This window comes from Lepidothrix coronata, unplaced genomic scaffold (assembly GCF_001604755.1).
Source record: "Lepidothrix coronata isolate B3197 unplaced genomic scaffold, Lepidothrix_coronata-1.0 Scaffold1, whole genome shotgun sequence".
Taxonomy (NCBI): Eukaryota; Metazoa; Chordata; class Aves; order Passeriformes; family Pipridae; genus Lepidothrix; species Lepidothrix coronata.
Window position 1 is genome coordinate 10,890,673 of NW_016690181.1, and position 15,971 is coordinate 10,906,643.

The 15,971-nt window shown below is 37.8% G+C and overlaps 1 protein-coding gene across 1 annotated transcript in view; it reads right to left on the reverse strand.

Annotated features, from left to right (window-relative positions):
- CHID1 (chitinase domain containing 1) overlaps positions 1-15,971 on the reverse strand; it is a 103,145-nt gene that overhangs the window by 83,402 nt on the left and 3,772 nt on the right. Inside the window, exons 3-8 of the mRNA XM_017806532.1 lie at positions 15,561-15,710; positions 14,075-14,207; positions 13,122-13,166; positions 11,715-11,821; positions 10,305-10,366; positions 1,162-1,254 (exon numbers count right to left, since the gene is read on the reverse strand). Coding sequence (XP_017662021.1) covers positions 1,162-1,254; positions 10,305-10,366; positions 11,715-11,821; positions 13,122-13,166; positions 14,075-14,207; positions 15,561-15,710 — 590 coding nt within the window. The remainder of the gene's footprint in view (positions 1-1,161; positions 1,255-10,304; positions 10,367-11,714; positions 11,822-13,121; positions 13,167-14,074; positions 14,208-15,560; positions 15,711-15,971) is intronic.

Genomic DNA, 15,971 nt, shown 5'->3' on the forward strand with positions numbered 1-15,971 from the left:
GGAAAACATAAGGAAACAAAAAACATCCCCAAGTACATAGTTTTACAGAAAATAAAACTGCAATCAGATTCCATGCAGCTATTGAAGAACAAAATTACACGTAGCTACTACTCTGGCCTTACAGTCTTAAGATGGTAGGAAGTACTTACATTCAGTAATTGGTTTACATTGTTAACCTACAGAAGAGGTGATGTCATAGTTGTAGTGCAGGTGCTAACTGATCTCAGCACACAGATAACTTTTTAGTCACCTACTACAGTGTCCCTAAATCTTTTCAGCAAGATGCATTTGAGTCTGCACAGATAACTGTAGGGAGAAATGCTTCATTTCCCCCATGTGCTATAGGACCTCCCCACAAAACTCAACAATAACTCAAGACCATTACAGAGAACAGTCCAGCCACAGAAGCGACATTTACCAGACTGCTCAGGCATTCAATTTTCTCAGCTTTTTTGGCACCTCGAAAATTAATGTACACTGAAAGATGTGACAGCCTACAAGAAATTTAGGAGGCTGTACAACGCTGTCCTGAAACTGTGCTGTTAAACTGTCATAATCTGTATTGGCTGTAAACCTATCTGTACTGCTATACAGCCCAAGGTGAGAAAAATAAGAAATTGTTATATTTTTTTTCTTTAGCTGTCTACCAAGTTTCATTTGAAAAAAATACCTAACAGTGCTTCTCTATTTAAGTTTGACTTACATTACTGAGTTTTCATGTGCAGGTATAAAGTTGCTGAACAGCTTAAAGGAAAAAAATAATCTTGTTTTGCCAACTATGCAATTGGTGGTCAACTGTGCACTTGCAGCCCAGAAATCCATCCATGTCCTGGGCTACATCAAGAGAAGTGTGGCCAGCAGGTTGAGGGAGGTGATTCTGCCCCTCTACTCTGCTCTCATGAGACCCCACCTGGAGTGTGGGTGAGAACAAGGTCCAGCACAGCACCTCTCCTTGTTGACTCCTCTATCACATCCAAAGTTGCACGAATGGTATGCATGAATGCACATAGGTACCAAGACTATTCAGTGCAATGTGCATGGAGACAGAACTACCAATCAAACCCAAATAATTTCTTATTCATTTAAACTGCATAGCTATAAACACAGCTTTGAACTTACTGTTTATCATTTGGAACCTACCATCTAAATAGCAATACTCACCCTGCTGCAACTGCAGGAGGGATGACCAGTATGAGTTTAAGTTGTGCTTCATGCAGAGCTTCAGAAAGGTGAATGAGCAAGTGAATCAACTCCCTGAAATACAAATAGATTGTTAGACAGAAAGGCAGGAAAACTGGTGCTGTATATTGTCAAGAGCAAGTAACAGTAGAAATAATTGAAAAGATTCACTGGCAAGAGAGCCAAACACAATTTGTTGCAAACGACCATAGCAGAAAAAACAACAATTAGGAAGACTAATCAGAGGTCTACCACCTTCAAGAACTAAGAACATTGAACTGCCTGAGACAGTCTTAGTTTTCTTGGAACTGGTGATCACCTTGGGGCTAAAATTTTTCCTAGTTTTACTTTAATCTAACTATGCACTGTTACCACGTAAAACAAACCAGCATACCTTATCAGATCATGTAATCTCTTAAGGTAATATTCAGTAAAAGAATTAGATCAATAGAAGAACCAAACACTGCTCTGAAGAAACAGCTGTTGAAGAGATTCAAGTTGTTACCATACATAAGGCCTGAGAATTTTCAAAGATGCTTTCACAGCAAAACACGCAATCTTCAAGGGATATTTCTGAGGCCCGTGTTTAGAAACATTTTTTTCTGTATAAATTTTCTTTTTGTTTTTCAATACATTACTGTATATCTACAAAATGCATGGCTGACAGTGTTGTATCTGGAAGTATCACCTTTCATATGCATCAGTTAAATAAAGATTTCCACAAAAGTTGATTTTCATATCCATATTCTAGACATTTCAATAGGAAAATAAACCTAAAAATTCTTATGCAAACTGTTTTTAGCACTCCTGATTTGAAGGGTGATGTTAATAGAAAACCCTTCAGAGACAGACTGCAGAAATAAAAAAAAGTTTATTGTTATCTTAAGAAGAATCCAGTATTACCTTAAATTTGCACTACGAATATGGCCCTTTTGAGTGTCTTTCTTGAGTAATTTGATTTTTCAGAACAAAGTAAACTTTCGTATTTACTCACTGGTTGGAGGGATTCACAAACAGTCAGACAGATGATATCAGTACAAAACTCTAGATCTGTTTAGAACTATGCTTAAGCCTGAACAGAATAGAGAACAACTTCATGACCCATTCCAGAAAGCTAAAAGTGCTTAAGCAGGAAAGGCAGAATACACAAAAGCAATTCAACCAAGATTTTCGTTCCACTTAAACCAAATAAGATCTGAACTTTCATGAAAAACATCTTGGTATTGTTGCACCTTTCAAGGTAGTATCACCCCAGAGATATTCTTCTGAAATCATTGCTCTTCCAATATAATCATCCGTCACAGTAATTATGCTTAACTTGCACAATTGTAGGCACTATCCAAAGGTAACTCAGTATTTTAATTTTCCCTGAAATGGTTTGATGCCTGATGAAAACTTCCTAAGGCCTATAAAAGCCATTACTCTCAAAATGCTGGTGAACAAACAAAGCAAGTTTTATCCCTTTCCCAATACCAGCAGTATTTTGTGTTTACAATTTGAGAGCTGCCTGTGCTGAACAGCCCTTAACAATAAACTGTCACACTGCTACCTATATTTCTCTTCTAGGGGAAGACATGAGATTACAAAAATCAGCTTTTGGTCTGTCTGCAAAATGCACTTCTACCATTCTTTCTCCGGGAAAGTAACAGCTTTCCCTCCTCTTACTTTATCACATGCATTCCACATTAAGAGTGTCACTATTCAGACAAAACAATTACAGCATACAAGAATCCTTTTCCACAGGAACACATTAAAAAATTACAACACTAAACTAAACAGACATCTATGGACACCAACACATGCATCACAACTCCCACATGACACAATGTTATCAAAAACTATAATCAGTAGTAAAACTAGCCAAGTAAGCTTTCCTGCTGATTTGAGTCTCATGGCTTAGTGACCTTTTTAACTAATTATGCCCAATCTACAGTAGGAGTGCAACCTTTATTAGATGTCAGAGGTGCTAAATACAAGATAAATTTGACCAAAGAATCAGTTCCTCTGGCACTGAGATTATTCTACAGTGTTCATCAGCAGAGATCTCTCTTCTCTGCCTGGCTGCCTTTGTTAGCTGTAGGAACTTACAGAACTCTACACCATGCAAAACATTTGCTGACTTTAATTATTTAGAAGATGAGGGGATAAGAGGAAGGGCAGAATAGGACAAAAGAACCTAGCACAGGTAGAGAACAAGATAACATATTTTTCTTTTCCATTCAGAAACAAGGCTAATACCCTCACTCCCATTCTGCATCTTCACATATCTGCCTCAGCTCCTAAAATTTTGCATTCCAGATAGCAATGCTTTGAAGCATAAGAAGAAAAGCAGTTGGGATTATTTTGAACCAGATGCAAAGAAAAACAGAAATTCAAAGGAATATTAATTTCAAGGTTTCAGCCTTCCTCAGCAATGTCAGACACTGGTGGTTGGCCAGCAGAAGAAAAAACTGATCCACAAAGGCCATGACATACCCACGAGAACAGTTACTACACAAAAGCAGTCATATTTCGAAAGTGGAAAAACATACAGTGTAGAACCATAACCTGTAACTGTAAACACAGGACAGAGATTTGTGGCCTGATAACAAGGCAGGAGTGTAGTCTGGATTGTTGGTGCACTCGGGACTCTAAGACAGACTACACTGAAACAGCCACTTCCTCTCCTCCCACCACTAAGTTCAAGCAGTATCGATCTGGCTAAAAAATAATTACCTTCAACTTGTGGAAAGCAAAAAGAAAAGGGGTAGCTGGACAACTTTAGATTTTTGCTCAAGAAACCCAGATTAATATCCACTCACTACCCTGTCAAGGCATGTCTCTGGGCCCTGAAACCTTTTTAGCAAATCAGGCAGGATTAATAGTTAAAGACTTAATTTAGGCTCACTTCCATGTGTCGGCCAAGACAAACTACGTAAATAAAATGTGCAGGCTTCCCCTCTCCCCCAAAGAGCAATAGAAGAATGTTCATTTACTGTGCTATAAATTAAAACTTTACTGTGTCCCAACAGTGCTTTCCAGTGGTTTAAACACAACGTTCTCCAATGTTACCATTGGTAACTTCGAAAGAAAAGCTACTGACATTTTAAACATTCTAATGAGGTACAGGAAAGTAGGAATAGAATCAATCTTCCTAAAAAAGCTTCATTAAATATTTACCAGAGACTTCACCATAGCCAAGTTTAACTTCAAAGCAGGTACTAAAATATTGGCAGCTTTAAGTTTCTATCTTGAGCTAATTAAGGTCTACTTCATTCCTACTATTTTAGGCCTTCTCTTATCACTACCATTTAGTAGGTCAATTTTCCAAGTGTTCATGATTTCAAAGTACCTTCTCCCCTATAGAGTATGCAGATCTCTGAATTTTCATCACCCAAAGTTCATGGGAAGCTTATTTTTACAGAAATCACTTTTTTGAGAATTGCTGGTGTATCGTGTTTTGGACATCTTGTAGTACAGTTTGCTTCAGTGCACAAGAATGGGCTGTAGATGCATTTGAAAAGCTTTGCAGAAGACATGTAAGGCTGTTATATCCTTCCCTTCAGTTACATGGCCCTTCAGAACTCTGCAACTTTCCAATTTCAGTCACCTTTTTGCACAAGCTGGTAGTCAGTACTCCCTAAAATTTATGCCTTGTCAAGAAAATTGGACAAAATAAAGCTGTCCAGTCGAAGAAGAAAACGCCCTTTCCTGCCATTTCATTGCCTAGTTAATACCAAGAAACTGGAGTGAATGATGGTAAATCTTTGATTAATAGATTAACTTTTCAGGGACTAACATGAAGGATACAATTGCCAGAAGAGTTTTTTCCCCTTATATTCCTACCAACGTCAATAAGATGTCTGAAGGTCATCTTCTGCATGATACCAAGTGCCTGCAGCATGTGGTGACAAAAAATCACGTTTTTCAGATTGATTCCATGTGATGGCAGTGCCATCTGTCAACTAAAGCTGGACTGATCAGAATATTGTGTGCATTTTTATGTAGCCTGTGAGATTCTGATGAGTACATTCATGCCTTTTTCACAACCCAGGTCTGGAGAAAAAAAAACATCCAGCAAACCCACAATGAGATTAGCAAGTTAGACATGGTCCTGGTCCAGTTATTAACTAAATAAGCAGGAGAGCCTTTGCTTACTCAGGTCTCTCAATATTTTTGCCATGTACATTTCTAAAATTAAATGCCACAGGATGAATAACTTGGAATATTTTATTGGAAAATCAGGCAAGAAAGTTTTAGAAAAAAAGACAGTTATTTAACTAAAATGCAGGTTTAAGCTATAAGAAGCAGCAAAACACATTGGAATTGAGGTATCTGCATAGGATATCTTGGCTCATTTAGATTTTTATAAGGAAATCAATCTCCTATATGTTAGAGTAAGAGGCAGGTAGCTCAATACTTTTTCACTGTGCAACGATTGTTGGCATGACAGGAAGCAGCATCAGTTAGATGCAATCCTTCATCTCACAATAAACTTGATGTCCCTGTGATTTGTATATTAATAGTTTTAGACCCAGAAATCATAGAGAAGAAGCAGGCACCAGTGCTATAGAGGGTACTTCAAAGTATCTGTATTAGATGCCTACAGGAACCCAAACCAGTCAGTATAAAGACCCCAGAACAGGTTCACACACATATATCAAGACAATTTAGGTTCTTCAGATAGACAGTGGGTATTTCTAAATCTAAGAACCTAAACAGAAGAACCCAATGCCATTTTACACATCTGAAAGTACAAAAAGCATGCATACAGGGTTGTTGTGTAAGACTCCAGGCATCGAGGACCCTGCATGAACAGCCAGAGAGCAGGCTGCTTAGGGTATCTCACATGAAACCAGGCAGCTATATTTAGGCATATAATTCTCTTATAAAAATTGATACTGTTGGTAAAATCAACATTTAAATGAATATGCAAAATAAAGCAGCACAAAAGATTGATATAATTTAAGACATTAGTCTGTCACACACTACAGAACAATTCCTAAGACCAAATCAGAACGATTGGAAAATTTTTTGTTCTTGAAAATAAACCAAACCAGATTAAGTTAGTTCTGATTAAGAAGACATAAACCAGAAGATTCATAGTGAGACTGAAACCACAGAATTTCATGTCTTAGTGGATGCCAGCAACATAACTTCTTAGCAACGTTTCACCTTACCTCTAATGCCAGCTAGAATAAATAGGAAACTGAAGGCCCTTTTTAGATAATTCATCAGGCCTTGAAGGAATAATTTTCACTCATTTATAAAGCTGAAGTGAGTATCCAAAAAAATAAAGGTTTTCTAGAAACATGCAAAGGGCTGACAGAGGAGTGTCTAAATTTACCTCATTTTAAAAATTCTCAGCGATCACAGGTTCTTAAGGAGACTGGTCATAGGATTTATGTGTTACAGAAGAGCTAACACTGTTACCTTGTTACATGAAGATACTGACAGAATTTAATTGTCACAAAGTCTTTAGGGAATTCAGTGTTTCAAGCCCCAACATCAAGACAACAGGGAGAGCATGTGTTATGATGATGTCCATCCAATATTCAGGTTCAGCTACTGAAAAAGGTATCTCATGGAGACACTTGCTCAACTGAGGTCAATTGAGCAGAGAGCTTCAGCTTCAATTAATCCACCTTTCTGATATATGAAGTAGTATTTAAATCATAACCCAATTTATTAGTGAGTTAGAACACTAATTTTTAGGTTTTCAGTTTCTTTTGCAGACTCACCTGCTTTGAGATGCACTGTGCTAAAAAGTCTCACTGCACATTGTCACATGAGTGGATACTCATTCAGGAGCTGAAACACCTTACCAGGCACAAAAGTTCCATGAACAAACCCACCTCTCCAGTAATTTTAAAGATACAGACAGGTATAAAGAAACTTGCACTATATTAAATGTTCCTGCACCACTAAGGCAGTGCATTGGACAGGATCATAGACCTTCTCCATAACACTATTAAAAACATGACAGGAATAATTTCCATAGCTTTCCCTTCAAAAAGATATATGAAATATATTGAGTGCCATTTTATTAATTTTATAGCTAGATATCCACTTACTTTAGGTTTTGAAAAATGAACACCATAATGATTCCCTGTGAAATATTTTCCCTTAGATCCACACTATGGCTCTAACATTTTCTAAGGCAAGCTGGAAGCTGCAGCATATCCCCATCTATTTTATGCACCTGCGTTGAGTTTCAATAACTTATTGCCACTTGCTTATGTGAGACTATTCCTTGTATTTCAGGGGAAAAAAATCTAATTTTTTCTTTTATTTTTAAGCTAAAACATGTTCACTTTAAATAATATGAATAAACTGTATTAGCCAGGAAGGTCTTCTTATATTGTCAGACTGCTCTGAAAGTAATTTGAAGGCAAACTATCTGTTTGCCTTTACCCAGAAGTAGGTTAAGCTACTTTCAGGTGTTTGACCCTGAAGGATCTGAATCATGAAAGCCTACACTGTACCTAACAGCTAAGACAGATGCTTTATTTGGAGCATACACAAATACTTTTCTATGAACACTTCACATTTCCAAAGGATTAGGCTTTATCTCTGCGCTGACACCTACCTGTCAACTAACTCCCAGCCTTCCAAGCTTAAGAACGTGCTTTACTGTTGATGTTTGTCACTTTGGAGACACAACCTGAAGGAAGATCAGGCGTGACTCACGTTACAATACTGCCACTCTGTGGGCTGAAGGGGGCATTGGGCTGCTGCAACTCTTTCGACAGTGACAATGGAAGCAAAAGACCATCCATGCTTACCCGTTTATCAGAAATAATTCTGCTCTGCTACTCAAAAGAAAATTAACAGATCCCAAAGTAACAGCACTCAATGTGCAATAAAAATACAGGCTTGCCAAGGTGCTAAGTTCACTTAATTCTGTCCCTTAAGATCTGCTCAAAGCAGCTGTTCACTCCAAACAACATTGATAGGGAAAAACGCCTGGGCCATCCAGTTTTAAAGCAAGTGACAGGCAAACAGACAACCTCAAAATGAAGACACTGGTCCCATAACTTAGAAGAATCATGAGACAAAATTTCCATGTAATGATGTGATTCTCCTACTTTTACAAAACAGCTGCTACTGCACACAGGAGCCTACCTTCAGCTTTCTGTCTACGTTAGCCTTATTCAGAATGCCTCTCTGAGGAGGTAAGCCCAACCGAAGGCATTGTGCAACTTAAACACTCTAACCATTTCTAGGAAAGTGGAAATAAAGGGAGGAAAAACCCACAGAGGAGTTTACAGTGAATCATTTAAATCAAGACTGGTCTTGAAATGGAGGAAAATTTGCAATTCCTAGCTTCTGTTTCTATTTATGTTTTTGTGCCAAACAATCTTACCCATTTTATGTTAGGATAATTCTAAAGTGTTGTTCACAGGTGGCCACATTACTGCCTCAGAGTAAAGGATGCAGTTACCATTCTACTGTATGAGAATAACCCTATCCTTCTCTGAAGTTATGGAAAATACTTCCCAATCCTTCCTATCAATAACAGATAGACAGTGAATAGGTAAGTGGTGCTTTACCTGAATAACACTCAGGTACTGAAGGCTAAAGCAACTCAACAGTAGCACCTCCTCTAGTACAGTTTTTATCACACAAGGTGGGACAAACAACACTGTTTTAGATAAGCATTACTCTTGGCAGAGAGCAACATTTTTACCATGCCACAAATAAACTCATCCTGGAGCTAATAGAAAAGTATGTTTTGCTTCTGTATGTCATTTGCAATACAGCACTTTCATACCACTGTGCTTAAATTGATCTTCAGTGAGTCTTAAAATCACAGTTACATAGTCTGTCTTACATCTGTGTTAAGTTAACTAACAGGAAAAGCATCAATTTTACTGAAATACAGGTAAGCACAGTAGATAAAATGCCCACTGCTCCCAGCTTCTGGCTGGCAGTTACTAATTGCTTAAATCACCTTCTTGTCTGTCTTATTAAGACACTGCAATAGGTTCAGAGCTCATTATAGGGATCAACTCTTAGGAACAACCTGGCAAATTACCTAATTATGAGCAAGAGCATCTAGCTTAAGGATTACTCATTCTAGTGCAACTGGCAGAGGCCCGACAAAGCTACAAAGATTCTGCAGTTCCAATTTTTTGTTCCCAAGTGTAAGGTAGGACTGTTAACAACACTCAGTTAGAGAAGTAATTTATATGCCCTCAGTCAGCAACATTTGCCCTAAACAGGATAACAAAGTAACCATATTTGAAAGGTGAAATCTTCCACAATGAAGTCTGCATTCTGTGCAGCTATCTTTAAGCTGCATTCCCCCTGACATTTAGGCAAGAGAGATCTGGTAAAAATACTGTGCTTTAGGGAAATGGATGCCTGAATTTCCTCAGAAACTAACACAAAATCTTCAGATTGCTGCACCGAATCATTCATTTCATATTCTGCCTTTTCCTCACAAAGCAGAAGTATGTAGCTTGCCTTACCTTGACTCTGTTCAAGTTGTTAAAACAGTCAAGGGGCTTTTGCTCAAGCAAAACAGATTAGAATATGTCAGGAAACAGTTTAATATACATAAGCCCTCTAGTTTTAGCAGATACAATAAATGCAGACTCACTGAAACTTCATAGCAGAGCTACCAAAAGGTAGATCAACTACTCCAAAGTTTAAAATACACTGTGCTTGGAGGAACTGGAAGCGGTTTCTCCCTACATTTACTTCAGGTTGGGGATTTTGTTTTTAGCTTCAAGATGTCTAAAAGATCTCTGTAAAGGTCTGGAAGGTTTCCTATCAAAGCACCGCACACTTCCAAGCTTCACCCAGTAACCCAAACCAGTCAATGGTACGATAAGGCCAGTGGAAACATGTGCCTGTGCAACTGAGGCACCCTCTTCACCCCGGTACAACAGTAACATCATGCAAAACTCAAACATGAAAGGCTAATGTGGGCTGCTAAATCCATTATGAAGTTTATTATGTAATCCTTAAGTTCATATAGAGTGAACTCTTCTGTTTCTTTCTAAGATAAGCAGAAGAACCTTTAGTTGTTCTAGAATGAAGTGTATTTATTTATAAAGATAAATTCAATTCAACATGGACAAATTAAAAAGATGCTTTGAAAGATTTTTAGGAATTGCATCCTAGAGACTCATACTCACGTTTGCTTTTGATTTCCCAGCTGACTCCAAACTTCAACTACAAAACCATCAAAATTTTCATTCTAAATAAAGAGATTTGACAACAATATACAGTTAATAACCATGCTTTTCATTATGTTTCTATCAGAGATGATAATACACTATCAAAGCACAGTTCTGTAGTTTTTCTTATATTATTAACAGATTGAACATGTTTTGTATTCTTATACCAGCTTCACCTTTAACTTCATGAAGAAGTCCAAGAGAAGCACAAATTATTTAACAAACATGCAAAAGTTGAAAATCTCTATTAGTTATCTGTGAGTTCTACTCTTACAGAATAAACCAAAATTGGACTGAGAAAATTCAGGCATTAATGAAACAATTGGTTGTTAAGCAAATCATTTGACGCACATTTACTTGTATATTGGTGAAAAACCCTCATTAGCTCTTAAGCCTAAAGATGTAAATGCTAATTCGGCATAGACATGATTCCAAATATTTCCCACAGTTAATCTCACTGGTGATAATTTATGCTAAGCATGATCAAGGATACTATTGTACTTGACTTGACCTCGTTAAGAAGTCAACTGTTATTGAGAACCTAAAATTGATGTACTGGTTACAAATTTTAAGAAACTACTCAGTTTAGCTCTACATTCATCTTCCTCACAGCACAGTAAGATTTCTTTACATCATGTAGCAAGTGAGAAATCTTATTCTGACACTAATTAGGAAGGCTGTCATGAATCAAGCACCAAAGCTGAATGTCTTTTGGGTGCAACTAGCCTAGTCCTACACATGCATAGCTCTAAAGCCATTAGGTAAGAAAACCTTAGCAAACAGTAACCATTCCCTTAAAGAATTCATCCTCCTCTCCCCACCCTCTTGATATTTTGAGGAAACTGGTTTATCAGACCTGAGCAAAACTGTTCAATAACAGACATCCAGGGAGTTATTCTTGGTATTAAAAGTGCCTCCTTAGCCACTGGGCTTGAGTGCACTCCTGTACAGAAAAACAGCATTCATTGCACCCATGATCCTTTTTCTGCTATCAGAAAATGCCACTAAGCAGTTTAGCCCCTGCTTAATAATTACATTTTTAATAGAAATGTAAAAGAAGGCAATTTATAGCAGGCAAAGGTCACTGTTGCAGCTGTCAATAATAACTGAACAAGGGGTTATCTTGATCAGGGTTACGTAGTCTCATGTTAGACTTGTACTTAACTGCACTTAAACATGCTACACTTCATATTTACAGGAACTGGACACATACTAGAACACACTATTAAGAATCCCACCTTATTATTGTTTTGAGCAGAATTTTGTTTTGTAGAATATAAAATCACTAGAAACGAGAAAACATCCATTACAAAAGGAATCAAATATCATCACACACTATTTTATAAGTATCATAAAAAGTCTTTTCACCTTGGCTAGCAGAACCATGTTCTTGGAAAGCTCCTCTATCTCATCTTCACTGCCAAAAACACTCTCAAAGTCCTGATAAGTCCAGCCATCAAACAAAATCCGAGGCACTATCAAGTAAAGCCATCAATCAGTAGTGAAAATGAAGAATTTATTAAATACACTGGAAAAATTATGCAGAACCAGAATACAGCAGATAGAAGCAGAGATACCAGTAAACATCACATCCCATGACTAAGATTATTGCTCTTTCACTCTGACCAGCTTCAGCAGCACAGATAAATTGACATTCTTCTTCATTTTAAGTTTAGTTAAAGGTGACACTTATGCAAGTTTTAAGAAAAGATACCTTCACTTGATTGAACTACCTTAATTGAACTACCACTTAGGGCCCCAAGTAAAGCACCAATATTAGACAGCAATCTGTAAGTTGTATATCTCTTCTACCACAATAACGAGGTAAAAAAGTTCACCTCTAATTTACTCTTTTGTACTCAACCCTGTATAACTTCACTCTTCTACTCATCTCAAGGCCCTATGGCAAATTTTTAATTCTGGGAAAAGTAGGCACTTGAGCTCATATAATTTCTTTTTCTAAAAACACAAAACATTAAAAACTTAGACAGTCAGGAAAATTGTTGTTGGAAGAGTCAAAAGTTATGCCCACTGGAAAAGCCAACAACTCTTACGGAGCTATGTCTAAGCCCTTTCTACCTACCAAGGACGTAAACCAGTATTTTAGAAGGGTATAGAGAGATTTCAAAGGCTTTGTACTCTGGCAGCTGAAGTACTTTAAAATATCTGACTGAGCATTCAATTTTTCTAATGCATTTCAAACTTCATACTCCCTTCTGAATCAACAAGTGTTTCACATTTCCACAGAATTCTTGTTGTAGACAAATGTAAGAAGTCTGGCACAGTAGAATCTCTATAGTGATGTTTGCTATTTTCCCTAAATACACACACTGTAGCACATCCCATGAATTCCCAGTTTCAAGAGGAGAATAGACGAAGCAGGACTTTTCTACTACCATGCAGGAAAGTCTGATTGATTCAGATTTTGATTTTTTTTTTTCTTTTTAACTACACAGAACCCTGAGCAACAAGTTTGAAGACTGCTTTCCCCGGGGGGAGGCATACAATGTTATTACTAAGTATCCCTCCAGTGAGGACCCTGTGAACCAAGACTTATCCAGAGACAAGAGGTTAAGGCAAAACATTAAGGCACCAAGAAGGTCAACACTTCAGCTACCTAACTATCTGTAGTTAGTTGCTTTTATTTTTCTTCTCAGACTGTGCTAAGGTAACCTCCCTTTCTCCTATACACACCTGGAACAAAGCCTTCCTTTGCTCTGCTAGCAGTTAAAGAAGGTAAGAAAGCCAGCAAATAAACACAAAACAGAGGCTCACCTATTTTGATGTTTTTGGAGGTTTTCCTGACATCTTTCATCCAGCCTGTCAAACAGCATTAATTAAGACAACTCTTAAAATACAAATGATGTTGACAATGATGATATATTTTCAAGTATTCTTCAAATAAAGTAGCATAGATTCATTATACGTATATGTCTGACACTGACTAATAGTTCACAATCAACACAGACAAAAACAGAATTTAAAGCTATTAACCTGCACCACAGCTTTACTACAGTCTTACAGTAGTCCCTACCCAGCCCCTCCCTGCTGCTTAGTTCTGCCTCACTATGAAAACTACCTTATTGTCTTCTCAGAAAAACACTTTTGGAGTCACCAAGCATCACTTGGGAGCAACGTTTTGGGTTTTTTTCTGATGGTACTTTAAAGTGTCCCATCCACTCCTCTTGGCAGTCATTGACTAGGATGAATTTGTTAGTAGGCACTAGCATGTTAAGAATCATAGCTGTTTCAAATGAAATTCCACATTCAGTCAAGTTCAAAACCATAATCTAGTACATTCTAGCTGAAATTTGAACTTGCTGCCAGTTTCTTGACAATGAAGGAAAAACTTCTCTTCAAATTAAATTTAGCTTCCATTTCCAAAACAAACTCACCTAAAGGTTTTTTACAAAGAAAAAAAAAAACCAACCAAAACCCACAACAGGTAAAAAACTGCACAGTGCAAACACCAAAGACTATTTCTACCTATACAGGCTCTTTGTCCCTTCCATTTTTTAAGAGGGGCTTCGTAGCCCGGTGGAAAAGCCAATCTTTCCACTTGGGAAGGAGGTTGTGGTAGCAGATGGGGACAGAAAGAAGTTCACTCTGAAAAAAACTCTCAAAGAAATGGAATGGATGAAAGTACTTCACCATGAGGCAGAGCCAGCAAAACCCACGTAGTCTGCAACAATACTGCAATTCATATTCAAAGGAAAAGAAAATAATACCTTTATCAGCATCATGGAGCCCGGTGAACTGGAACATTTCCTTCCCTTTCCTTTTCACTTGTAACCAAACTGGTGAGATTAGTGTAAATTTGTTCCCAAATATTTTAGCAATGTCATAGCCATGGTTGTTCCACTTGAAAAACAAGTGAGAAAAAAAAAAGTAAGAGACTCAGAAGCAAGATATACACTTAACTTTTGACCAATATTAAACTCTTTCACACAAATGTAATCATCTGCTAGATCCCTATTTGTTCATTTGAAGAAACCTTCTGGGATATTATTTTTCCTTAAATAAGGAAGTACTCTGGAAACTCTGGTAGCTACATGAAAGACAAATTGTGCAAATGGTGCTAATTCTTAACTACAGAAACTTGAATGTAGGCTCCAACACAGTTTTGAATTTACAGACTCTATACTTATGTTCAAGAGAACTTGAGAAAGTTGAAAATTTATAGGGCATCTATTTCTCTTTTGAGTAGTGTAAGACTGAAACAGGTGAAAATCATCCTTCTAAACAAAAGGATGAAACATTTATTATTCAAGAAAGAATGTTTTGAATAATAGTAAGACAGGATAGCAAAGGAGATCAGTTCCATAGCAGCATATAATTGTTAGTTGTTGATTTAGAAGATTCAAGATGACAGCTGCAGAGTGAGGACACTTAGTAGTCCTCTTGTTCTGACTTCACTACAACTTCACCTGGTTCATCAGCAAGAGAATACTATCATCATTGTTACAACCAGTCTTAAGGAAACTTTGCTGTCTGACCACTCAGGAGTCACTCTAGGAGTCACACTCCCACCACCCCAGACTTTCACTCCTGGGACTGAGGCCCCTTCACATCAGGCAGTTCCAGTGACTGACAGCTGCCCATCTTGTCTCCCTGCACATCCCACACTCACAGTCAGACCAGTTTTCCTACCAGCTCAGCCCTGAGCTTCCCACAGCAGAGACTCAGATGTCTGGATCCTTAAAGCAATTTAATTATGACAGGACCCCCAAAAAAGGAATCCCTAGGATTTTGTACTCCCACAGTCTATGCCCATGACAGTTTGGGGTCTTCCTGCTGAGTCATCAACTCCTGCTGCATTTGAGTGCCTGGTCACCTGGGTGCCACAAGTCCCTGTGCTCTTCGTGATGCAAAGGGTCAGCACGAGCTGCCACCATTTCCTCCCACCCAGGGCACAACCTGCAGCTCACACTGCAGCTGCACACCCAGCTATCAGCACTGAGTGTATTCCTCAACAACAGTGAGAAGAAAAACATGACCTAGACATCCTCCAAGAGACAGATGAGAGAACAAGGGTTTGAGACCACTGGAACCCCAAGCCAGCTCTCAAATAATCCTCTGGCTATTTGACTGTGTTTGACCAGCAGTTCTCATTATTATAGAAATGCTTCTAAAGCAGGGATGCAAGCTTGCAGGATAACACAATCTGCTGCATACCCATTCAAAGCATGAATTTTATTTGTTGTATCAACTTACAGGAGTAATATATCCCAGAACATCTCCTGAGAAATGTCTTTCCTTCATCTTCTTGGAGCAATAACTTTTATGTTCCCGTATTATATCCTTTGCTTTTGGATCCACAACTACCAGTCCCCGGTCCTGTACATTTTTATCAGAATGCAGCATCTGTGAAGAGAAGACAATTATCAGTTACATGAAATAACCACTTTCAATGGCAACATACTTTAAACACAACAAAATAACAAATCACTTCATTAAACTCTGAGCACTCCATTTAAAAGGATGCAGAGCAGTTTGATTTAAAACTGAAACGTTCAAGTCCTCAGAAATGATTTGTCATCCTCAGTAAACTTAGTTTGTTTGGAAGGCAAGAAGCATATAAACACAAAAAAAAAAACCAAGACATGATAAGATTAAAGAACATCA